The following is a 26,865-nucleotide window of genomic DNA, read 5'->3' as shown; positions in this document are numbered from 1 at the left end:
GGTACTGGACTGTCTGGGACCAGCACTAGCACCTCCTGGTGGCACTTTACGGATTTTGCAGTTCCACCAAGACCCGACCGACTGTGCCCAGTGGTGGCATCCGTGTATTGATCTAGATTGATTACATAAACAATCTGTTCGCTCGTCAGGTGGAGGCCAAGCTGATCGACAAACTGGACAGCCTGATGTCAGAAGGCAAAGGAGACGAGACGTACAGAGAGCTCTTCAACAGCATGTGAGTCGGAGGGAGCGCGCGTACAGTCACGCCGTGCTGTAAACGTCGTCACCAGAATCAGTTTGTCTGTGTGTTGTATTGAGTAAGGTACGAGGACTCGTGGAGGGATGTACGTGGGGAGGGAAGGGTGGGGAAAGGGAAGTGTTTTGAGTACTCCAGACAAGCACCTCCTCTCATATTCATACTCCTTCACGCCTCCTCTCTGAGATCTCCTTGTCCGTGTACTCAGGTTGGTCCCTTCACCTTGCATGCTTGGTGCTGTAGCGTGTGTGTGTGTGTGTGTGTGTGTGTGTGTTGTTGTTGTTGTTGGCCTGTGCAGTGTTCGTGCAATTCTCTCCCTATCTCACTGCAAGCCCATACATCATAGTTCCACTTTTTTTGTCAGACATCAATTGGGCCATTTATGAATGTTCCACCATCTTTCTTTGCGATGTATACGCGTTACGAGCTTTATATGAGCGTTATAGCTAGTTTATGAGCTCTGTAACTAGTTTGTAAACAAGTTTCAACGTTAGGTTAGAGCTCAGCATAAGGCAACATTCATTTACAGTATGTACAGTCCAACATCCATATGATGTGTCACTGCCTTGTCCACAATCAGTGCACGTGCGGAACACTGTACGGCTTAGTGCCACCACATTGCTCTCCCTCCACCACCACAGTCTTTTACATGTGTGGTCTGGATACAGCTTATTTCAATATATCGGTCAAGTTTTCCATAACATGGGGTGCAGACACTTTTTAGCCTTTATAGCTTGTACACAAGTCTTTTTGTTTCATTCCGTTTCCTTATCTACCTGACTGACATTACTAACCCTGAACTAACTTGTGTGAGTGTGTGCTGATATTATTAACCCATTAATATTCATTTGTTTTGCCATTGCGTTCCTGGAGTAGAATCCCTCTGTTTGGTCCGTACCCTAGGTAAGACACTCCAATACTCTACACACAGTGTGTTGTCCTTCTGTTAGGGATGTCCTTTACTGCTGGGATACAGGACAGCATGATTGACAGCAGGTTGAAGAGTTTATTTTTCTCTTTTTCTGTATTTTCCTCGAATTTCTTTCTTTTTCTTGCTCTCTTCTTTCTTCTATGTCTATTTCTCTCTCTCGTCTCTCCCCTCTCTCTCTCTCTCTCTCTCTCGCTATTCCAGTCTGTTGAAGAAGATTGAGAGGGAGACGTGGAGGGAGAGTGGCATCTCTCTCATCGCCACCGTCACGCGTCTGATGGAGAGACTGCTGGACTACAGGGACTGCATGAAGCTGGGGGAGGTGGATGGGAAGAAGATTGGCTGCACCGTCAGTCTGCTGGTCAGTTACAGTCTCTCGCCGTCTGTGGCCCTTGAAGAGATTCAATCACTGCTCTCCTCTCGCCATAGAAACCCCATTTTATTTGTTGCTAGCCTTTTGTCCCTTTGAACTATTGTGTTAAGTGAGCAGGACCAAAGCTGTGTTTCTGTTCCATTCCCAGTGATGATAAAGTTATGATGATCGTGCTTTTTAGATCAGGGCTCAAATAGTTCACAGCCCCCTCATACAATACATTATGTTCTGGGTTGTCTTTGTTACCGTGCCAACCTGGAGGATTTATTTTGTGCGTGGTGTCTTTCAGTCCTACAGGTTTATCTTATATAACGGACCGAAGCACTTGAGCCTGAAAGCACCTGTTCATGTGGACCGATAGCACGGAGTTCATTACTATTCAGTGGCTGATAAACGTAGGTGATCTTTGCTCTCTCTCTCTCTCTCTCTCTCTCTCAATCTCTCTCTGTCTCCCCCTCGTTGCCTGTCTCTAGAATTTCTACAAAACTGAGTTGAACAAGGAGGAGATGTACATCCGCTACATACACAAGCTGTACGAACTGCACCTGAAAGCGCAGAATTACACAGGTACACTGTAAAACATGGCCCGGAAATTAAGCCATGTATGACGTGTGTGTGAATGTTGTATGTTTAAGTGTGTGGGCTGTGAGTGTGGCTGTTCGTGGGCTCAAGGGTTTGGCATAACCATGACTATGTGGTGTTGTGTGTGTGTGTGTGTGTTGTACAGAGGCCTCCTACACTCTTCTGTTGTATGACGAGCTGTTGGAGTGGTCCGATAGGCCCCTCAGAGAGTTCCTCAACTACCCCATGCAGAGCGAGTGGCAGAGGAAGGAGTACCTCCATCTTACCATTGTACAGAACTTTGACAGGGGGAAGGTGGGATCTCTCTCTCTCTAGCCCTTTCTTTCACTCTCTGTCTCCGTCTCACTCCTTCATTCTTTATCTCTTGTTCATTCTTTCTGTCTCTCGTTCTCTCTTTCGTTCTCTCTCTCGTTCACCCTTCCCCACACTCTCTCTCCATTAACAATTACCCTGGAACAGTGTCATAATAAAAAGGCAGTCCTTATTTGAATGCTCTGCTCAGCAACACCCAACACATTATTTCCCTGCTGAATCATTCAAAATGTCCTCCCCCATTATTCTTTGCCCGATTTCCCTGTGAATTCACGACCAAAGCCATCTGCTAGCTGTCGCTGCCTTGGGATTAAAACGCAGCAGGAAAGGAAAGCTTTCATTTCATTAGCATGATGGCTGGGTGTTGCACCTGCATTGTGACGGCAGGTCTGCCTTGGCAGTTGGCACGGTTATTGTTAGTACACTACCGCCACCCAGTGGTCAACACTCATACTGCAGCCAGTCTCCTCTGCAGGCCCATTTTACATGTTTTGTCAGCATCTCAATATTCTAAAGAGGCTTTTTTTCCCCTTTAATCCTTATCCTGCTAATGTGAAAGAGATGAAAAGGCGAAAACCCGTTCCTATTGAGATGTGACCATTGTTAACGTGATAATGTGTTTTGTTTCTTCAGTGTTGGGAAAACGGGATCATTCTGTGCAGAGAGCTGGCGGACCAGTACGAATCTTACTACGACTACAGGAACCTCAGCAAGATGAGGGTGAGTTACTTTATATCTTTTCGGTATATCTCCATGCTGACTGATCCCTAACCAGTTATGACATAACCTAATAGTGTTTTGTAACCTGACATTTCCTGTTGACAGATGATGGAGGCATCGCTGTATGATAAGATCATGGACCAGCAGAGACTGGAGCCAGAGTTCTTCAGGGTCGGCTTCTATGGCAAGAAGTTTCCCTTCTTCCTAAGGGTACCGTTCTGTTTTACCACTGGTTTTGTTAATGAAAGGACCTTTTAGAGGCCATAGAACTGCTCTTGAAGGCGTTTGCTCTCCAATTTCCGTCTGCACTTCTAAGCAAGTTGCTAACAAAGTATATTGCCTCTTAGTTTCCTCAAAAGGACTCGGATCTATGCATTCATAACCGACGTCACACAAAAGCAACCTCATAGGAATTGTTAGTGTGTGTTCATTAGATTTCCAAATAAATCCTATTTTGAAGTTACATTATTAGTAGATTTGACCTCTAGATACTGTAGCTGTTGCAGATACTGTAACTGTCCACTAGATGTCATGTTAACCCCTGTGCTGTCTCTGTTCTGGCTCTGATGCTCTCTGCCTTGTCTGCAGAATAAGGAGTTTGTGTGCCGTGGCCATGACTACGAGAGGCTGGAGGCCTTCCAGCAGCGCATGCTGAATGAGTTCCCCCACGCCATCGCCATGCAGCACGTCAACCAGCCTGACCAGACCATCTACCAGGCCGAGGCTCAGTGTATCCTTTATTGAGCTGCTGACATAGACAACAGACACACACACACACACACACACACTATTTTGTTTTACTATCCTTGTGGGTACCAAACAATTGATTTCCATTCAAAATCCGATTTTCCCTAACCTTAAACCTAGCCCTTTTCATTCGTGGGAATTGGCCTATATGGTGGATAGGGCTAAATTGAAATGTTTCTTACAGAGTAAATATGGAATACATATGTATAACCATGGTAAAAAGGAAACCGTTTGGAGATTAGGGGAACATTATTAGACTAAAGGAGAGGGCACAACAGTTCACCTGCATTTGACATTTACTGTACTTTTCTTTCTCAATTGTTACGAAGTCTGAAAATACTCTGGATACATTCAGTAACATGATAAGAATATTCTTGGAAAATGTGGGGTAGGTGCAACATAAGACAAAACAATTGCAAAGTGGGAGATCAAACTAGTGTTGAGTGAGAGATCAAACTAGTGTTGAGTGAGAGATCAAACTAGTGTTGAGTGAGAGATCAAACTAGTGTTGAGTGAGAGATCAAACTAGTGTTGAGTGAGAGATCAAACTAGTGTTGAGTGAGAGATCAAACTAGTGTTGAGTGAGAGATCAAACTAGTGTCTCCGAGTGATCACACACCTCTCCAGTGTGCCCAGTTCCTAAGTCATTTCAATGCTCATTTATGACTCATAGAAGAGTCTTCAACTACAAGGTGCTTTTCTGAGCTCTCCTAGCTGTGCCGTTGACGAACCAGAACAAGCCCACTTGTAGTTGTTTTGATTGGAACACAGCCCTGCATCCCCGCCATCCATCCCCGGGCATCATTTGAAAGCTTGTTCTATTGCCAACAGGATTAGCTTTTACAAGGCAATTCAGAGAAGCAGATAGTCATTTTGGTGCGTATAGAATGTACTCATGAGTGCATTTGGATGCAAGGTCCGTGGCTCATTCTGTTCAGGACAACCCAGGGTATAACGCCATGTCATCTTGTAACTGTACATCAAACATAGTGATCATAAACATTGACACTGTATTTTTAACGAGTTTTATTATATGGTCTCATGGGTGTTTTGGCTTGCTTGTATGACATTTAAAACTGTATTTATTATAATCCTCAACGTCTCATCTTGAAAAATACACCGACTCCTCTTAATTTACAGCAATTGTCTCACTCAGACAACCAAAACATTTGCAAAAGTTGCCCAATTAGCAGGAGGGATTAGGGGGCAACTTCTTGTCGCGCGTGGTGCTCATGTTCAGAACGTCTGTCAAGTCAAAACCCATACAGTGCTCTGATGTCATGTATAGCATATTACTGTACAGCCACTGTGTTTCAATTTAGGCACCTGACCAAATCTGTCATTTTCAACCCGTATACGGATACGAGTCTAATGGGTTAACCATAACCTGAACCATAACCTTAACGCCTAAACTTAACCCCTTGCCTAAAATAGCCTTTTTCCTTGTGGGGACTGGCAAAATGTCCCCACTTGTCAAAATGTTCCTTGTTTTACTATCCTTGTGAGGACTTCTGGTCCCAAGGATAGTAAAACCAAAAATACACACACACACACACACACACACACACACACACACACACACACACACACACACACACACACACACACACACACACACACACAGTGGTGCGCTGCATCCCACATGTCTAGTAAGCCTAAATAATATAAATGGCATATTATACCTGACTGATTATTCCTTATGAATAAGGATATCAATAGGAGTCATATTAGGAGTGTTTCCTAACCTAACCAGGAAACTCTTAGGACCCTAGTTTTCTTACTCCGCATACAGGTTTCCACTGCATTACAGCATGTCGATTATAGAGAGGTAAACCAAAGGTATGACTCCCTCCATATTGGTCCTGAGCCAGATCTCTAGCCATGCTGTAAATACATACGTGAGTACTTTGTGCGGCTCGGGATCGATCCCTAGAGAAAAATGCACAAGGTGTCTGTAGGATGCGGCAGCCATCTTAATGATCCTCCTCTTCCTCCTCCTTTTCCGCAAGTGATTGATGGGACAGCTGTTTCGAAGGAGCCGCTCTCTCTGTGTGTGAGTGCGGATGTGTATACATGCATTCCCTCTATATGTGTGTGCGGGCGTGTGTGTCGTCTATTCTGTGTTTGACTTTTCTCCGAGTGCAATTAGAGCAGACAAGGCCCCTCAAACAGCATTAGCATACAGCTTTGTTATCCTCATGTGTCGTTAATCATTGAGGCTCCTGGACCCATGCCCGTCCCTATTCATATCTATGGGCTGATGAGCTCTCCCTCCACTACGCTGACACAGGCCAGTCTGGCTGCCAATGGGTATGTGTTGTGATATAGTGTGGGGTGGACATTCAGATATATGGCTACAGGATGTGATTAGCGGAAAGGATGTATTAACACAGGAATTGGATGGATAGACCGGTGGAACCAAGGAAAGAGGTGGGGCGGGGGGGGGGGTGAGGAAAGTGTGTGTGCTTGTGCTTGCGTTCATGTGTGTGTATGTGTGTTTGCCCGACCTATTGTATGCATCTTTGTGGATCTGTCATATCCTTGACGTGCTGGCCCAGACCTACAGATCTATGCAGTGAGCCCCATCCCAGAAAGCCAGGACGTGCTGCAGAGAGACGGCGTGCCTGACAACATCAAGAGCTTCTATAAGGTCAACCACATCTGGAGGTTCAGATACGACAGGCCGTTTCACAAGGGCACCAAGGACAAAGAGAACGAGTTCAAGGTGGGGGACACGCAGTGTTTGTGCACGCAAAAACTCTCCTCTGTGCCTTTCTGTTTCTCTCTCTCTCTTTTGCCTTTCTGTCTCGCTCGTCTCGTCATCTTATCTCACCTTTCTGGACTTGTTAGTGTCCTCCTTTGATGTTTACCCCACATCCCTCTCCTTACTCACTTTCCCTCCCTCTCTCCCTCCCTCTCCCAATCTCTCGTCCTCCCTCTCACCACTCTCTTGTTTATTGAGTGGTTGTGTGGGTGGCTCATGGTCTTCCTCTCTGTATACAGGTGTGTTCAGGTGTTGTTTAATTCATAGTCCTACTAATTAGACTCTGGGGCTCGGAGAGGCTGAGACATGGAGCTCAGTCTAAATATCATCTCTCCAGACTCCACCCACGCTCACTCAATCTCCATTCGTAAACCTCATTTTGTCAGGTTTATGAATTGGATATCATCATCATATCATCCCGAGGGTTAGGTTTCCCAGCTGTCTTTTTTTGGGGTCTAGTTAGTACTTGAGATAAACTGTTCAGGCCAAGTAGATTTGACATTTAATATGGAAATATTAAGTAGCGTGAATCAGTTCTGTGTTGATATGATCTCGTAAAATGATGGACAGAAAATGCAATTGTGTTTCTAAACTCCTTGTGGATGAAAGGAAAGGTATCCCTGGAATATATAAGAATCTCGTGTTTTAATTAATTTAATTCAGTGACATTGCATCATTTGTAGATCGGTATAGACTGCTGCCATGGGAACGCTGTATCCATGAGTATGTGTACTACTTGGACATTATATGAACCAGTGCCTACACATCATATATCGACAGGAGAGAAAAGCAATGTTCTGTGCTACTCAGATGTGTGGGTGAATGTGTTTGCAGAGTGCCAGCATTAACATGAAGTGTGTGTGTGCCTGCCTGCCTGCATATGTCCATGCGTGTGCTTATGTGTGTGTGTGTGTGTGTGTTTTCAGAGCTTGTGGGTGGAGAGGACTACACTAACCCTGGTCCAGAGCCTGCCAGGAATCTCCAGATGGTTCGAGGTGGAGAAGAGAGAACTGGTGAGTCTCTTACACTCCTCCAATAACCTCCTCATATAACCCCATTCACAACACACTGCTCGACGCTGACCCTGCTATGTTCTAACTTTGCAGAGAGCCCAACCGAGCTCCCTGAGTGCAGACATATAATTAAAGGGAAATTTCATCTCCAGCACCACCCTAACAACTACATCTGTGAAAATTGTGCATTTCTATGCTTTGTAGTAAAAAATAAATGGGAAGATAAGTGTTTCCAATGATTGTGAAATGTCCCTTTAAGAGAAGGGTGAAAGTTATTCATAAGATTCATAATTATAATGTTACTCTGTAACTTCTGACGGATCAAGCTGCATATGGAAGGCAGTGTGTTAGAGAGATGGTGTTTGTATTAGGGATGCACGATATATCAGTGAACATATCGGAATCGGCCAATATTAGCTAAAAATGCATAGTTTAACACCCGATGGCAAAATCGATGTCAAAGCTGACGTGCATACCTATATAACGAAGGTACATGACGTAAACTAGCCCACAATGTCTGCTGTGTGGATCAACAAGTCAAGCAGTAATTTGAAAGAATAACTACATTTCAGCGAGACAACGCAAACGCGAAATCCAGTAAAGCCAATGCTCTTGACAATCAACGGTTCTCTGTCGTGGGTGATGTTGGCTTTCGCTGACTGGTCGGGCACCGGTTAACACTACCAAGTGCACTATTTTTACGATGTTGCTCTACCGGAGTTACACGGTAATAGCTTCACGACATACATACTATGGAATGCCGTTTGGGTCTTTGCGCGTCAAAAAAGTTACAGTAGCTCTGTCAAAGCTGTACAAAAAAGTCAGCAAACAAGCAAACACCGGCCATGAACGATGTGTTTACAACACCGCGTTGGTAATAAAGCATAATTTGTTTGCCCGCAACTTCTGGGGTAGCTAGCTTTAGCTTGGTACCTAGCTAGCACCAATACAACCAGCCTGAAAACAATGACCAATAAAAACTGCAGTCATTTTCATTATTCTTAGCAATGATTTAGGAAAACTTAGTAAGTATTAGCTAGGTTGCCACTTGTTCGCCTAGGCTAAAGTTATAAGCAGCCAGCTAGCTTCATTTGGCTAGTGAGGCTCCACCGGACCGGGTTATGTCTTGTGAAGCTTGCCACAATAAGGATTAGGCACAATAGTGGAAATTGGCTAATCCTTAAAGTGGCTAGCTTCAGATAGTTGGATCTGACCCCCATTAATATAACTGTCTTATAAATTAGGGTTATTTTAGATGATGACACATAGCTATATAGTTAGCTAGCTAACTATATAGCTACTGAAACAGATTATGCCGTTTTGCTATGTTTTTGGGGAAGAACATTGTTTGCATCCATGAGCAAGCTAGCTTTTTTTTATGACCAGCACTGTAGGTTCGCTAGACAACTTTACCAGCATCAGAGCATACGTATCGATGAATCGCTGTGACATATGAAATACGAGTGATAGTGTAATCAATGTGTAATAACTACGTAAAAAATGTATGAAGCGTTAAATTATTATGTGACGTGCAGTCATATTCAGGTCCTGATTGGTCAACAAGATTATTTGACGTGTCAAATAGTGTTATTTGACACGTCAAATAGTGTTAAATATGATATGTTTTGACACGCAAAGACCCAGACGGTGTTCCATAGAAGTCCTGGTTGAGAATGAAACGACTGAACAAATGAACAACGAAACAGCACAGTAAGTAAGTGAAAGAAATAGGTTTTGATTGTTTTACTGGTAATGGGGGCATGCGTAAATGCCAACGAAATAACTTTTTGGTCAGTGTGGTGTAATGACGGCCTACCCGGCCAAACCCGTAAGATGCTGGGCCAATTGTTTTACATTTACGTTATTTAGCAGATGCTCATATCCAGAGCGACTTACAAATTGTGCGCCGCTCTATGGGACTCCCAATCATGGCCGGATGTGATATAACCTGGATTCGAACCAGGGACTGTAGTGACGCCTCTTGCACTGAGATGCAGTGCCTTAGACAGCTGCGTCCGTGTGTGTATGTGTGTTAACTATTTAACTGTACTAGAATGCTTAAAAGGGGTGCATTACTATTTTGTTTTTGTGTGTGTGTTGAGAGTGTGTGAGAGAACAATACATTGTGTTTATGTGGCCTGCCTTATTTTGTGTGTCTTGTCTCTACTTATACATATTCTGTTTGTGTGTGTGTGTGTGTGTGTGTGTGTGTTGTATCCCTACATAGAGGTATGCATATGTCTGTATATATACTAATACCTTATCACCCTGTGTTTTCCTCCTCTAGGTGGAAGTGAGCCCGTTGGAGAATGCCATCGAGGTGATTGAGAACAAGAACCTGCAGTTGCGGACGCTGATCGCCCAGTGCCAGAGCAGACAGATGCAGAACATCAACCCCCTCACCATGTGCCTCAATGGGGTCATCGACGCCGCCGTCAACGGGGGGCTCGCACGCTACCAAGAGGTCAGAGGGCAATGATGATGTGACTGGCTTACATCGGTCACTCAATATTTTGTGGAGACATTGTCTGGGCTTGTGTTTGTTTAAAAAGTGCGCAGACAGTAATACAGACACGGACAGGGACAGACGGAGAAGGACACAGACAGATGGGGACAGATGGCAGATGGAGACAGCATGAGACAGATGGACAGAGACAGACAGCAAACAGACAGCACCAGACAGACAGCAACATTCAGACAGACAGACAGCAACAGGCAGACGGTGACAGACAGATACAGACGGTGACGGACAGATACAGACGGTGACGGACAGATACAGACGGTGACGGACAGATACAGACGGTGACAGACATACATCAACAGACATACAGCCAGCGACAGACATACGGTGATAGATAGACAGACAGACAGCGACAGACTGACATACAGCGACAGACAGATAGCAACAGACTTACATACAGTGACAGACAGATAGCGACAGACAGATAGCGACAGACTGACATACAGCGACAGACGGATAGCAACAGACTGACATACAGCGACAGACAGATAGCGACAGACAGATAGCGACAGACTGACATACAGCGACAGACAGATAGCGACAGACAGATAGCGACAGACTGACATACAGCGACAGACAGATAGGGACAGACTGACATACAGCGACAGACGGATAGCAACAGACTGACATACAGCGACAGACAGATAGCGACAGACAGACAGATAGCGACAGACATACATACAGCGACAGACATACAGCGACAGACAGACATACAGCGACAGACAGACATACAGCGACAGACAGACATACAGCGACAGACAGACATACAGCGACAGACTGACATACAGCGACAGACTTACATACAGCGACAGACTTACATACAGCGACAGACTTACATACAGCGACAGACTTACATACAGCGACAGACTTACATATAGCGACAGACAGATAGCAACAGACAGATAGCGACAGACTGACATATAGCGACAGACAGACTGCGACAGACAGACAGACGTAGAATAAGGAGTTCCTTCAGACACATTCAAGGGCATATAAAATCACACATTACTTTGAAATATATACTTAAAAATACATACAGTAGTTCAAGTCCTGAATCTCTGTACTCTGTAAATTAGGTGTTAAATGAACCTTTTCTTTCCAAATCCATCACAGAGTGCCATAGCGTCCGAGCTATAGTCACTCCTTTTCAAGGAGACTTCCGGTGTCAGCCAGCTAACTGTGTGCACTGTACAGTGGCTCTCGGTTGCATAGCATCGTCACATTATCACTACAGCTAGCCGCGTTGAGTTTGCAGCGAGGCTTAAGGGGGCCAAGTTAGCAGGGGTCTGCTCTCGTCATGACCACCACCACCTCTCACCTCCGTTAAACTGGCGGTGGAGAGGATGAGATGAAGCCAGAGATGAGGGTGTAACAGGAAATGAGTTTGACCTGGGAGAGAATAGCTAAGCTAGCTACGGTTGGGTTTGCGCAACGCCCACCTGTTGCTGCTTGAAGTACATTATCTGCCAGAGCTTTGATCCAATAGGCTCATTGTATGAAGGATATGATGATATAAAATGCTGCTGAATCTATAGACTACATGATGTGACTGTTTAGATCCAGTAGGTTTCATGTATATATCATCATATACAATGCTGCTGAATCTATAGACTACATGACTTGACTGTTTAGATCATTAGGTTTTATGTATATATCATGATATACAATGCTGCTGAATCTATAGACTACATGACGTGACTGTTTAGATCCAGTAGGTTTCATGTATATATCATGATATACAATGCATACATTTTATAAACATATTACTAATTTCAAGTGTGTACCTATCCATAAAGGCAATGAGAACGTCATACATACACATTTTGTATGCCTAATTCTCCATTATATTAATGTATGGAGTTGTCTTGAGGATTATTGCACACAATACACCATCAATCAGTTACTTTATTAGGATAACGCAATTGACTTTTATGCCAATTTGTTCAGCCATAAATGAAGCAGATATCAGCATTCATATTTTGATTTATTGCTTATGGTTATAGTTCCAGCCCTGAAGGAGAATCCAGCCTGATTTAATATCTATTTATTGCCAGCATTTCATCTTTAATTGAGGTTTTATAATGATTCACAATGTCACTTGACACTTGGAGTTTCTCCTCCAATCTCAAGTCCAACCAGCACAAGAGAAAAGTATAATTTGATGCAAATATTGGTTATTTTTCCACCCTCGGCTATGGATTTCAGACAATTTTATTCATACAGCCGCGCTATGATTCACTAAGACGGAATAAGTCCCTTTTTCTGTGGCTTTGGACTATCTTTCACACCAGTTATTTTGGTCAAAGCGACCGTGGCATTTCACAGCATCACAGTGGGGGTCGTAAAGCTGCGTTTTGTGTCGGGGATAACGATCGGGAGATTAGCCTGCTACTGTTGCCTAGCTAGCGCTGTTACAACGTTCACTTGGTGGTAATTGTGTGTGTTGTTGTTTAGCTAGCGTCATGGTAGAGGTTGCCTCACACTCAGATGGTAGACACAGATAGGACCATGCCTGTTTGGGAGGGGGCATTGACGTAAGCAGTGAGCTCCTCTCCCCTTTTGAGTCTTTTGAGTCCCTCCCCCTCTCGCATATCTCTCTCTCTGTCTCTTTGGAGATAGCCTGCCACAAAGTCCTTGTGAGACCAAACCCTGCTTTCTCCTTTGTGGCGACTCTTCCCCCTTTGCTCTCTTTCCACTGAAGATTTAAAAAAAGATTTTGAGTCGTTGTTGTTCATTTTCTGATGTGTTTTTATTGTGATGCAGATTAAAAAGCCTTGACTCTAATCTGCACTCATCTCAAGGGTTGCAATATCAACATCAGGGAATATGCAAAGCATGTTTACATTATGAATATTATTTCTTGATTTTTGTCTTTTGCCCACAAAATACATATAGAGAGCGAGAGAGAGCGAGAGAGAGAGCGAGAGAGAGAGAGAGAGAGAGAGAGAGAGAGAGAGAGAGATACATACATGCTGGAAACACAATGAAATGAACTGATGAAATCAAACAAATTCAAAACATCCAATGAATTGTGTTCGTGCAGGCGTTCTTTGTGAAAGACTACGTCGTGAATCACCCGGAGGACGGGGAGAAGATCGGACGACTAAGGGAACTCATGTTCGAACAGGTCAGTTTCCAACGTTGGAAAACACTAGCCCTACTTTATCAGGAGAACTGCTTAGCTTTTGTGATGATATTTAATCTGGAAGAGATTAACGTTAACAAACCCAAATGCTCCGACTCTCTCCTCCAGGCTCACATCCTGGAGTATGGCCTGGCCGTCCACGAGAAGTTTGTTCCTCAGGACATGAGACCTCTACACAAGAAGCTGGTGGACCAGTTCCATGTGATGAAGTCTAGTCTGGGGATCCAGGTTAGTGAAGGCCACTCAACAGGAGCACAATCTCTAACCCTCAAATTAACCTTCATCAAGCCTGCATTAGCACAGCCATAACTCATGCTAGCATAAACAATATGCTAATCACAGGTTTCCCCTCCCTCTTCTCTTTCCGTCTAATCCCCACCCCAGGAGTTTCCAGCGTATGTGCGTGCCAGCCCCGTGCACTTCACCAACGGCAGCCCGCGTAGTTCATGCAGGAACTCAGTCCCCAACATCATCAGCCCAGATGGCGCTCGCGTGGTGGCCAGACGCAGGTGAGAAACACTGTCCTCGTATATTTTTTTTCCTCTCTTCCTCTCTCTTTTCACTCCCATAATATTTTCTTTCCTCTCCATCTTCACTTCTCTTTTCCCTTTCTGTCTGTACATCCTCTACCCTCCCCCCCGGTCGATCTCACTTCCTGGTATGGCACCATATGGGCGTAGGTGGGCAGACTGGCACCTGCAGTGAGCTCTCTGTGTGTGTGCTCAGTGACCCTGCCATTCTCTACCTGTGAGATCCTACCTCTTCACGAGCGTAATGAGGCATAGACATACAGAGTGAAATATACACATACACGTGCAAGCACACACGCACACCCAGCCTCAATCTGTCACTGACATTTCTCTCATTGAATATTTACTGTCCTCTTAAATCGACAGCTTGCTAATTTAAAACTCACTAACAGTTACTTGTGATTGAAGGAGAGATTATTTGGCTGCGATTTTCTTCTGAAACCCAAATATTGTGCCTTTTTATCAGAATGATATGTTATTATGTCAGATGAATGCTCAACAACATTCTGAAAGTAACTGATCTTATTTTCTCTCTCTTTCTCTATTTATTTCTCTCTCTTTCTCTCTCTCTTTCTCTCTCTCAATGTGTGTGTTATGTTTGTGATCAGTCCCCTCACTTACCCGGCTGTCAACCGCTACTCGTCGTCATCGCTGTCATCTCAGGCCTCCAATGAAGTGAGCAACATCACAGGGCAGTCGGAGAGCTCTGATGAAGTCTTCAACATGCAGGTACAATTCCCAATTGAATTTACCCACAACCTCCCTTTTACCAGAGTGAATTCCTTTTTTTGTGTGTTTGCAAAAGATCACTTGAGAAAGGCACTGATCTAAACTAGATTTGGATAATTCCACTCCCCCACACTATCCTGGCTGTCTATAATTCTTAACTTGTCAGTGATGTTGTTGATGTAGTTGTTTGTCCCTGCAGCCCAGTCCATCTACCTCAAGCCTCAGCTCCAATCATTCTGCCTCTCCCAACGTGACCAGTTCTGCTCCGTCCAGCGCCAGAGGTAAGACTAGCAGAGAGAAGGAGTAAGAGAGGGAGAGAGAAAGCGAGAATGTGAGAGAGGGGGGGCGGGGGTGAACCCAGTGACGAACAAAAATAAAAATATATCACCTATTGGAAAGACACCACATTAACCCAAAACACACTTGAATGCTTTTTGGCCTTCAACACAGTGCTTGGTGGCAAACTATCTGACCACCGTGACCGATAAAACACAGACTATTTACAGACTCAATGAACACAGCCTGGCCATAGAGACCGGCCGTCACAGGCAGATCTGGCTACCCAGAGAGGACAGGCTGAGCACACTCTGCCCTCAAAGAGAGGTCGAGACAGAGCTGCATTTCCTTTTACACTGCGAGGACTTTGCAGACATACAGGCAATTTTCTTCTGCAAAACTGAAAACGAATATGACTTTGAAAGGAAAACATTGGGAGAAAATAACCTCTTTCTCTCTCTCTCTCTCTCTCTCTCTCTCTCTCTCTCTGTCTCTCTCTCTGACCACCGTGACGGAGAAAAACACAGACTATTTACAGACTCAATGAACACAGCCTGGCCATAGAGACCGGCCGTCACAGGCAGATCTGGCTACCCAGAGAGGACAGGCTGTGCACACTCTGCCCTCAAAGAGAGGTCGAGGTAGAGAGGTGGAGGTAGAGAGAGAGAGAAAAAAAACAGCTCATATCATATCTGAAATAGCATCAGTACTTGCACTGGGAACAGTCTGTATTCAGACCAAAATACTTAACTGAAACAGAAAATGGTGTCCTACTGGAGGACATCAAGAAATCACTGGATGAGGGAAATGTGGTCGGAGCAGTCTTCCGTGACATGAAAAAGTCCTTTGACATAGTTAATCACAGTGTACTGATCTCCAAACTTCACAAGTTCAATTTCTCAGACAAAGGCATGAGCTGGTTTGGTTCATACCCCAAATTCTGCCACCACAATATGACATTTGCTTTGTGCATGTAATTGTGATAATGTAATGTATGTGATTCAATGTGATTTGTTGAAAAGTTGCGCGAGATAGAAACACCCATCGGACGTTTGTTTGTTCAATGTATTTGTACTTGTCCCTATCCAAATAAACCAAACAACAAAATAGATGAAAGGAGACAGAAAGAAATGGCAAGAAGGAGAGAAATAAAATGATTACCATTTTGTTGTTATGTAGTTAGATTGTTTTTTCCAAAGTAGTGTTTGATTGAAAAATGTATGCGTGAATGCATACGTGGGAGAAAGAAAGAGAGATGAAATGGAGATACAAATCAGATCTTGAGAGGGTGCGTTGTTGATTACGCCGGTGAATCATGGAGAATGTTTCTAAGTCCTATTAGAAGCCTGGTACCACAGCCAGCCACGTTAGGAGGTTCGTTAGAAGATCGTGACTGTCTAATCGCTCCTCCAGCCTCTTATCTCCCCTCGCTCAGACACTCTCGTGTGTTTCTGCCTGACGCAGATCATAAACATAAGAATATATGGAGACATTTCTGGATGCCTATACACTCCCCTTGGCAGCTCCTGTGCAACCAGAAGGACCCCTATCAAGCCACTGTCAGGACCATAAAGTGGTTAGAGAAGTACAGCAAACTGAACTGCCTGCAAGATGGTCATCTCATTCCCATATGATGTCCATTCTAAAGCTAATTGCCATATAATGTGTAATGGAAAAGGATCTATGGGCAGCCAGTGATACGCTGTAATCAGTACTGCCTGTAATGTGTGTGTCTGTGCACACGTGTGCATGCGTCGTCTGTGTACACGTTATCCCTGGAATGAGTGTCTGGCGCCACCACAGTCTGACAGCCAGCCAGCCCAGCAGGACAGGTCTTTTATGTGCTGAGGTTAGTGAGGTGGAAACAGCCAGGGTGGAGGATGTGGAACAGGGAGCTGTTGGTTGGTCGATGGTTGTTGACTGCCAGCTTCTATGCTCGTTTATTTGTGTGTGTCGCTTGTCTAACAAGACCACCTTTTGCACTTGTGTTTTTTTTGTGTCATCATTGGTTTAACACCTATTCTCTCACTCCCCCCTCTTTGTCTCTCTCTCTCTCGCTCTCTCTCGCCAATAAAACAAATAACACAACGCCTCTCCCCTATCTGATCTAGTTAACCTAGTTAAAGCATATGTATATTGTAACTTCATCCTACTGCTACGATTGGATAGAGCGAGGCTGTAACTCACCTACTTTTCACATCTCCTTGCGTCTCTCTCCATCGCTCATATCACTTAGAGCTGTTTACTGATACCATGAGAACTAGCTCAATGGCGATGTCATTTGCTACCAAGCCATAAATGTGCATAATATCTATCAAGGAGAGTGAGGGTAGGAAAAAAGATGAAACGATGATGCATGTTCTGTCTGACTCAAAGTCTGCCCATTAGGCATTTTAAAACACTTCCTTCTTTCCCTATTACGACAATCGTCTAATCCGACTATTAACTGACAGTTTACGGATACGATTATCGCTGGTCAGATTAGCACACCAGTAAATAACTAACGTTACACCGCAAGTCAGATGGCTCGTTGCAGAAAATGGTACATGTTCAAAATGATAACCAGCTAACGTTAGCTAGCTACTTTGGCTATTAGCAAAGATTATGGATATACTGACAAGATACATGTCACTCCGCCCTTACAATCGTTGTCCACAAAGCGACACGGTGGGCTGTAACTCCTGCCTATCCTTTCTTTGGAATGGTGGATACATCTCATTATTGTAATCTTTTTTGGAATATTCGATGAGGGTTGATGACATCAACCACGTGTATTCAATGGAGAGAGATGCTATGCTACTAGCCTCATGCCATGAATATGCATAGCCATCGCAAGATATCTCAGAAACTGTATAAAGTGTTTTTTCTTAAAGTTGCCAGGATGTCGCGTGTCCTACTTATATCAGTACACTCGTAACAACTTAAGCATTTCATAACATCTATTACCGTAATTTCCGGACTATTGAGCGCACCTGAATATAAGCCGCACCCACTGAATTAAAAAATATATATTATTTTGAACATAAATAAGCCGCACATGTCTATAAGCCGCAGGTGCCTACCGGTACATTGAAACAAATGAACTTTACACAGGCTTTAACGAAACACAGCTTGTAACAAAAATAAATAGGCTTTAACGAAACACGGCTTGTAACAAAAATAAATAGGCTTTAATGAAACACGGCTTGTAACAAAAATAAATAGGCTTTAACGAAACACGGCTTGTAACAAAAAAAAATAATTAGCATTAAGCTTTAGTTGTCTTTTTGCACTGAGTCAATTCCTCACGCTGCTGTTTCCAACGTCTTATCATCGACTCATTAAGACCAAGCTCCCGGGCAGCAGCTCTATTTCCTTTTCTAACAGCCAGATCAATCGCCTTCAACTTGAAAGTTGCATCATATGCATTTCTCCGTGTCTTTGCCATGATGAGGGTGACAAAATGACTACCGTAATCAGAATGATGGGAAGTTTGAGAGCGCTCGATTTAATCTAAACAGTAAACAAAAAAGTTGTTTGACCTTAACCCATTCAGCATTTCATTGGTCTAATGAAAGCTTCATGCCGCCCAAAAACTGAACACGTGGAGAAAAAAAATTTGAAAGGGGGAAAAATCCATATATTAGCCGCATCATTGTTTAAGCCGCGAGGTTCAAAGCGTGGGAAAAAAGTTGCGGTTTATAGTCCAGAAATTACGGTAGATCAAATAAACCTTATGTAGCAAAAAAGCCATACATTACTTTGTTGACCAAATTCCACACTCATTGACCTCCATACAAAAGCTTCCTTGCTTTGTGGGCAAAACAACGAATAAAATGCCACCTGCTGGAGGGAGGGAAATAATCCGCCGAGTTGAGCCTCACTCTTCCTCTCTGCCATTAGCTCCTATCTGATATCTTAGCACCATGTTTATCCAGCCAGCTAACTAGCATAGTAGCTAATATAGCTAGCAAGCTAACACCACAGATGAAAGGGTTAGTTATTGTAATCTTTGCTAACAGGTCACATAGCTAACTTGCTTATTGCATGCATGTCCGGGCACATCAACACTACCCTTATTATTAGTGAATTAACTAAACTAATATTTGCAACAGGAGTTTGATTTTGCTCACTGTGTCAAGTCCAACTTTCTGTTGGAGAATGAGCTAGCTTGCTGCTGCTGATTTGCTTCGGCATTGTGCGGTGCTCGTGGCTCAGGCAGTGAATGGCGGCTGGCATAGCAGCCGCTTTGCTATGTAGAGGGACTATCAGAAAAGCCGATAGAGAAGGGTCGATAGCCGAAAGACTAGAAAAGGCCAGCATCGGCCCGCTATATCGGCTCAGACGATTATTGGTCGTTCTCTAATATGTAGTAATGTACAGTACCAGTCAAAAGTTTGGACACACCTACTCATTCCAGGGTGTTCTTTATTTTTACTATTTTCTACATTGTAGAATAATAGTGACTACGTCAAAACTATGAAATAACACATGGAATCATGTCGTAACCAAAAAAGTGTTAAACAAATCAAAATATATTTTATAATTGAGATTCTTCAAAGTAGCCACCCTTTGCCTTGATGACAGCTTTGCACACTCTTGGCATTCTCTCAACCAGCTTCATGAGGTAGTCACCTGGAATGCATTTCAATTAACAGGTGTGCCTTGTTAAAAGTTAATTTCTTGAATTGATTTCCTTCTTAATGCGTTTGAGGCAATTATTTGTGTTGTGACAATAGGGCTACAGAAGATAGCCCTATTTGGTAAAAGACCAAGTCCATATTATGTCAAGAACAGCTAAAATAAGCAAAGAGAAATGACAGTCCATCATTACTTTAAGACATGAAGTTCAGTCAATGCGGAAAAAGTCAAGAACTTTTAAAGTTTCTTCAAGTGCAGTCGCAAAAACCATCAAGTGCTATGATGAAACTTGCTCTCATGAGGACCGCCACAGGAAAGGAAGACCCAGAGTTACCTCTGCTGCGGAGGATAAGTTCATTAGAGTTAACTGAACCTCAGATTTCAGCCCAAATAAATGCTTCTTAGAGTTCAAGTAACAGACACATCTCAACGTCAACTGTTCAGAGGAATCTATGTGAATCAGGCCTTCATGGTGAAATTGCTGTAAAGAATCCACTATTAAAGGACACCAATAATAAGAGACCTGCTTGGGCCAAAAAACATGAGCAATGGACATTAGACTGGTGTAAATCTGTCCTTTGGGTCTGATGAGTCCAAATTTGAGATTTCTGGTTCCAACCGTCGTGTCTTTGTGAGACGCAGAGTAGGTGAACGGATGATCTCTGCATGTGTGGTTCCCACCGTGAAGCATGGAAGAGGAGGTGTGATAGTGTCACCAGCAAAGCACCCCCTCACCGTCTGTGATTTATTGAGAATTCAAGGCACACTTAACCAGCATGGCTACCACAGCATTCTGCAGCGATACGCTATCCCATCTGGTTTGCGCTTAGAGGGACTATCATTTGTTTTTCAACAGGACAATGACACAACAAACCTCCAGGCTGTGTAAGGGCTATTTAGCCAAGAAAGAGAGTGATGGAGTGTTACATCAGATGACCTGGCCTCCACAATCACCTGATCTCAACACAATTGAGATGGTTCATAATGAGTTGGGCCGCAGAGTGAAGGAAAAGCAGCCAACAAGTGCTCAGCATGTGGGAACTCCTTCAAGACTGTTGGAAAAGCATTCCAGGTGAAGCTGGTTAAGAGAATACCAAGAGTGTGCAAAGCTGTCGTCAAGGCAAAGGGTGGCTACTTTGAAGAATCTCAAATATAAAATATATTTTGATTTGTTTAACACTTGGTTACTACATGATTCCATAGTTTTGATGTCTTCACTATTATTCTACAATGTAGAAAATAGTAAAAAATTAAGAAAAGCCCTTGAATGAGTAGGTGTGTCCAAACTTTTGACTGGTACTGTATGTATGCGTGTGAGACTGTAATGTCTTTGTTAATGTTTTTAAATGTATGTACATTTTTTAAGTATTTTTCATTATGTGTTGGACCCCAGGAAGAGTAGCTGTCACCAATAAAATCTACATCTAAATCATTCCTCTCTCTTCACCTCTCCCTCCAGGTTCTCCCCAGCTGCAGGACAAACACAAGCATTCCAGAGAGAACTCCTGCCTCTCTTCCAGGGAGAGACCCGTCAGTGCCATCTACCCCAATCCCCTTGACCCTGCACAGGTGAACACACACGAGCAAATCAATACTCAGACAAGTACAGTTATTATACCTTAATTAAGATCTCTGCAGTGTGAACCCAAAGAGCTCTTCAGCAAGCATGAAATGTCACTCATAGTATGGATTTCTCTAAGTTAAGACTGTGAAACCTGAACTCCACATAAGTCAAAATATCTTACTCTTCTTTATGGATTTTGTAGCTTCGGTATTGTGCTGTCTTGTTTGCTTTTTCTAGAGGGCGACCCCTCATCAAATAGGTGACACCACACTACCCCGAAGTGATCCTAACCTTTCTGCACCAGAAAAAGGTAAAACATGTCTCATTGTCTTGTATGTCATCTCAGTCATTGTCTCCATCTCTCTTTACAGTACATGAGTATATAAGCCCAAAATCATTACATCACCAAGGTATCCTTGGCTATGTGTCGTACCAAGACACTAGCGTGCTGCTAAACAGTCGCTTCTCATCCTCCAGTCAGTCAAAGAGATCATCACTGTGGTCATCTGTCCGGACATGAGTGTAGTTGACAGACTGACCGGTGAGATGTGACAGACTTTATCTGGAGAGGAGACATCTGCTTCAATGACAGCCTCTCCCCATGAGGTCTATTCCCTCTCAACTCCATCAGTATTCAAAGTCAACAACAGACATGCGAGGAATCCCAAATGGCACCCTATTCCTTATATAGTGCACTACTTTTAACCAAGGCCCATGGGGCTCTGGTCGAAAGTAGTGCACTTTACACATTAAATTTATGCTTTTTATATATTAATATCAGAATGCGTGAAAACACGTTTATTCCCCAAGGGTTGATGGGATACGCCTTTTCGGAAGGTTATCCATATGTATAAATGCATATGTGTGTCAGTTTTTTATCCACAGATGCCTGTTTTGTATATTCTGTATGTTATATAAGCGCTTTATATTTTTACATATTCCAGTGGGGCGGCATTTCAATTCTAGTTTGGAAGGGCCCTTGTGTAATTAAAAAAAGCTCAGCTGTTTGATTGCTTTCTGTGAACTTCACTGAAGGTTAGAGGTTCAGGGACAATTAACTCGTGAAATTAGTATTTTATAGAAAATATAAAAAATATGCGGAAAAAATGAATATTCCTGTGAAACCAATCACGTCGATCCACAAGCACAGTGGTGTGCCACTTTAAGGTGTGTTCACTCGGCTCAAGTGGAAATGTGCAAACCAGGCAAACCTGCTCTTTTACACCAGTTTGTGGAAGAATGAACTTAACACAGGAAGAGCATCTTCGTATTAACAGGAGAGAACAGGGAAGTGTTATTTACAGTGTGATTTCTCTCACTGCATTCTAAACAGCACAGCGAGGGTTTAAGATAAACTAAAACCTGTCAGCTGCATGATATTCCGTACATAAGACGATTGAGGTGTGGGTGATTGTTAATAATAACAATTCAGAATTTGTATTTGTCCTATTTCACACATATATAAGTGTGTATTAATTGGAAAGGTGTTTTTTTGCATATCACCCTCTCTCTGAGACACCCTGGGAGAGCGGGGTCACACCCAAGGTCCGCCATTCAACGGCGATCGTGGAGCAATTAGGATGAAGTGCCTTGCTCAAGGGCACATTCATAGATTTTTCACCTTGTCGGCTCGGGAATTCAAACTAGCGACCTTTCGGTCACTGGCCCAACGCTCTTAACTGCTAGGCTATCTGCCACCCCCACAAATTTAAAGGTGCAGTCTGTCAAATCTCCACCTGACCATGCTTTATATTTAGGCTAAGAAAATCTTGAAATGTAGTAACTCTGTCATAAATCATCAGCTACAGCAACAGACACGAATCTCTACCTCTGTTATCAAATGTCCAGTTATTCACTATGATAACAATCTAATACAGATCTAGATTCTAGTTTACATCGTCTGATGTGTTGTGATATGTTGTGTTGTGTTGTAACCCAATGAGCAGTGATTGATGCATGTCTGTCTATATGTTTGTACACCAACATAGTGAGAGACACCTTCAGTAGCCGGAGTCTAGACAGTGTAAAAGAGGTCAACAACACACAGTTCTCTGACACTGTGGGAAAGTTGCTCTGTCCCCCTGTTCCTCCTAGGCCACCATACTCAGGTAAACCAATCAGAACACTCGACCAATGACGAATGGCACTAATCTTTTCCCCCATATTTTGACACCTGGTGCTTCCACCTGCTCTCTTACAGGGCTCGTTGTTTACGCTATCAACTCTCTGCTATAAACCCAGCTGCTCTCTTACAGGGCTCGTTGTTTACTCTGTCAACTCTCTGCTATAAACTCAGCTGCTCTCTTACAGGGCTCGTTGTTTACTCTGTCAACTCTCTGCTATAAACTCAGCTGCTCTCTTACAGGGCTCGTTGTTCACGCTGTCAACTCTCTGCTATAAACTCAGCTGCTCTCTTACAGGGCTCGTTGTTCACGCTGTCAACTCTCTGCTATAAACTCAGCTGCTCTCTTACAGGGCTCGTTGTTCACGCTGTCAACTCTCTGCTATAAACTCAGCTGCTCTCTTACAGGGCTCGTTGTTCACGCTGTCAACTCTCTGCTATAAACTCAGCTGCTCTCTTACAGGGCTCGTTGTTACGCTGTCAACTCTCTGCTATAAACTCAGCTGCTCTCTTCTATTCCTCCTGGTTTGCTTCTATAAATATCTTCTCCTTCACATGATGTATACATACTGTATAATAATGGTCTGTATTCTAGCCTGGGTGCCTGTCTGTTTCTGCTCTAGCCAACTTGTTATTATCCTGCCAAAGGCAACCATCTAGCACTGTTGAGTACACAAATAGTCCAGTACCAAAGCTATTTATTCCTTCTACTTATTGTAAATAATAGTTTTTTTTTCTTAACCGACTTGCCTATTTAAATAAAGGTTAAATAAAAAAAAATGATGAACAATAATGAACTATCTGACGCGCTTTGGTACAGGAGGAAAATCATAAAACAATCTATATGATTGACTTTGATGATGATTGCAAAAGAGTTCCTATAGACAAATAAATTGGTCAAGCTCACGTCATAAAGCCATGAATACCTTATGAGTGTAGAGGGCATATTTTTCCTCTGCTATACCGCCTGCTACTCTATAATCCAAACTGGATATAATAACTATAACCAGTTAGACTCAACTATACTATAAGATTGTATAGATGAGCCTTCTCATACCATCTCCATCTACTTTAATCTCTATGGTGCTTCAGGGGTTCATTAAATCCCCAAACAGCAAGCCTACACACACATGCAGTGCGCACACACACACACACACACACACACACACACACACACACACACACACACACACAGCGCACACACACACAGCGCACACAGCACACACACACACAGCGCACACATGCACACACACACACACACACAGAGTGCACACACACACACACACAGAGTGCACACATACACACACAAACATACACACATGCAGTGCACATAACTCCCAAACTCCCACTTTTCAAGCACTGAGCCTGACACTTCTAGTAAACTTAGACTTATGTTATATATTTTTTGTTATATATTTATTTTGTGATTCACTAGAGCTGACTTTTCCCCACTGTTGTAGCGTTGAATTGAGTGTTTTGCCCTCCAAAGAGCAGCTGTCGGATGTATAAACAGCTTAGTGCTGGCTAAGGACCCACGGCTGTGCGATTATTTGATTCATAGATGCTCAAACCTACTGAAGTCCTCAGCTGTGGAGGACTCACTCCAGTGTCATCAAGTCGACTGGTACAAAATGGTGGCAGAAGTTAAACGTGCCCTCTTTTCTTTCTTTCTCTGTTTCTCTCTGGTTGACTGTCAACAGGCTCTTCAGCCAAGACTTTGAGGTCGCACTCCCCTCTCCCAACGTCCAGATCTCCACAAAAGGTTGGTGTTGTTGTGTGTGTGTGTGTGTGATTGCATTTGTGTCCTCTAGTGTTTTTTTGATGCTGCTGATCTGAGTGTACTGTGCACTACAAAATAGGGTCAGGAGGACAGCATGGGATCAGAACCCTGAGTCCTTCATTCCAGCAGTAGATGACTCATTTGATCCTGTTTGCCTGCATGCTTGTCTGAATGTGTGCGGGTTTGCCTACATACATGCATGCTTGCTTGTGGTACGTGGTGTATGTATTTGTGCATGCATGTGTCCATCTGTGAGTCTGTGGTTACTGGGCTGTGACAGATGACACTGATTCGGGTTGGCAGAACAATGGCCAGCCCAGCTAAACAGAACTGAGCTCTGTCCAGGGCCCTGAAGGAGTTCTCTCAGTATAGCATCCTGCTCACCACTTAAACCACCACACACACACACACACACACACACACACACACACACACACACACACACACACACACACACTTTCACAAGTTTAAGTACCAGGCATTAAAATGGGTTAAAAATATTTATTGAGGAAGTGGAACGGATGTTAGAATGAGGATTCAGGAGGTGAATGAGAACGTACCGGACGAAGCCAATGGCTGCAGATGAAGGATCCAGGGAGTGGACCCTGTAGGGTTTGGCTTTGAGTCTCAAAACATCATCGCCAGTTCTTGATAGTTAGGCTGCTGTGGTGATGGCAATCACTCCTATGAGATCCTTGGAAGAACCTAAAAGATACTAGATAGAAGGTAGAGAAGGAGCAATGCAAGACTTCGAAAGGCTAGTAACACCACACGACATGCACTGCGGAACAGAGAGGAGTCTGATTAGCAATGAGTAGCAGCAGCTGATGCTTGTTGAGTTGCTAGGGAGCTTCGTTCAAGGCAACAGTTTAAAGTGTTGCATTCAAGTCTGGTCCTCTCCTGAATTTGTATTCATTCTTAACACCATAACAACCCTATGGCTCCCCCTCTCATGTACCAAGAGGAAGAGCCTCTTCATTATATATCCCTGAACCTGGTACATATTTTCCATATTTTATAAAACAACTGACCTGTACCTTTCCTATAATCTTTTATGGGTTGTTGGCTGGCTGCTGGTGAATATATCCTGTTGAGGGTTGAGGCCAAGGGAGCTGTTGAAGTTGAAGTTGAAGTTGGAAGTTTGGAAGTTGGAAGTTTACATACACCTTAGCCAAATACATTTAAACTCAGTTTTTCACAATTCCTGACATTTAATCCTAGTAACAATTCCCTGTCTTAGGTCAGTTAGGATCACAACTTTATTTTAAGAATGTGAAATGTCAGAATAATAGTAGAGAGAATGATTCATTTCAGCTTTTATTTCTTTCATCACATTCTCAGTGGGTCAGAAGTTTACATACACTCAATTAGTATTTGGTAGCATTGCCTTTAAATTCTTTAACTTGGGTCAAACGTTTTCAATTAGCCTTCCACAAGCTTCCCACAATAAGTTGGGTGAATTTTGGCCCATTCCTCCTGCCAGAGCTGGTGTAACTGAGTCAGGTTTGTAGGCCTCCTTGCTCACACACGTTTTTCAGTTCTGCCCACAAATTTTCTATAGGATTGAGATCAGGGCTTTGTGATGGCCACTCCAATACCTTGACTTTGTTGTCCTTAAGCCATTTTGCCACAACTTTAGAAGTATGCTTGCGGTCATTGTCCATTTGGAAGACCCATTTGCAACCAAGCTTTAACTTCCTGACTGATGTCTTGAGATGTTGCTTCAATATATCCACATAATTTCCCTACCTCATGATGCCATCTATTTTGTGAAATGCACCAGTCCGTCCTGCAGCAAAGCACCCCCACAACATGATGCTGCCACCCCCGTGCTTCACAGTTGGGATGGTGTTCTTCTGCTTGCAAGCCTCCCCCTTTCTCCT

The 26,865-nt window shown here is 43.4% G+C and overlaps 1 protein-coding gene across 6 annotated transcripts in view; it reads left to right on the top strand.

Moving 5' to 3' along the window:
- Window positions 1–26,865, top strand: part of LOC106609220 (dedicator of cytokinesis protein 4) — a 141,397-nt gene that overhangs the window by 106,422 nt on the left and 8,110 nt on the right. For 3 of the 6 annotated variants that reach the window (XM_014207749.2, XM_014207751.2, XM_014207750.2), the window contains exons 32-51: window positions 150–235; window positions 1,133–1,159; window positions 1,389–1,545; window positions 2,031–2,124; window positions 2,285–2,433; window positions 3,085–3,171; window positions 3,277–3,381; window positions 3,760–3,901; window positions 6,477–6,643; window positions 7,609–7,695; window positions 9,983–10,159; window positions 13,260–13,343; window positions 13,470–13,589; window positions 13,746–13,870; window positions 14,500–14,620; window positions 14,820–14,901; window positions 20,976–21,085; window positions 21,318–21,390; window positions 23,069–23,188; window positions 24,903–24,964. In XM_014207749.2, coding sequence (XP_014063224.1) covers window positions 150–235; window positions 1,133–1,159; window positions 1,389–1,545; window positions 2,031–2,124; window positions 2,285–2,433; window positions 3,085–3,171; window positions 3,277–3,381; window positions 3,760–3,901; window positions 6,477–6,643; window positions 7,609–7,695; window positions 9,983–10,159; window positions 13,260–13,343; window positions 13,470–13,589; window positions 13,746–13,870; window positions 14,500–14,620; window positions 14,820–14,901; window positions 20,976–21,085; window positions 21,318–21,390; window positions 23,069–23,188; window positions 24,903–24,964 — 2,175 coding nt within the window. The remainder of the gene's footprint in view (window positions 1–149; window positions 236–1,132; window positions 1,160–1,388; window positions 1,546–2,030; window positions 2,125–2,284; window positions 2,434–3,084; window positions 3,172–3,276; window positions 3,382–3,759; window positions 3,902–6,476; window positions 6,644–7,608; window positions 7,696–9,982; window positions 10,160–13,259; window positions 13,344–13,469; window positions 13,590–13,745; window positions 13,871–14,499; window positions 14,621–14,819; window positions 14,902–20,975; window positions 21,086–21,317; window positions 21,391–23,068; window positions 23,189–24,902; window positions 24,965–26,865) is intronic. The other 3 variants (XM_014207754.2, XM_014207752.2, XM_014207753.2) reach the window with 2 other exon arrangements.

This window comes from Salmo salar, chromosome ssa07 (assembly GCF_905237065.1).
Source record: "Salmo salar chromosome ssa07, Ssal_v3.1, whole genome shotgun sequence".
NCBI lineage: Eukaryota > Metazoa > Chordata > Actinopteri > Salmoniformes > Salmonidae > Salmo > Salmo salar.
This window is presented reverse-complemented; position numbering and strand designations above follow the sequence as displayed.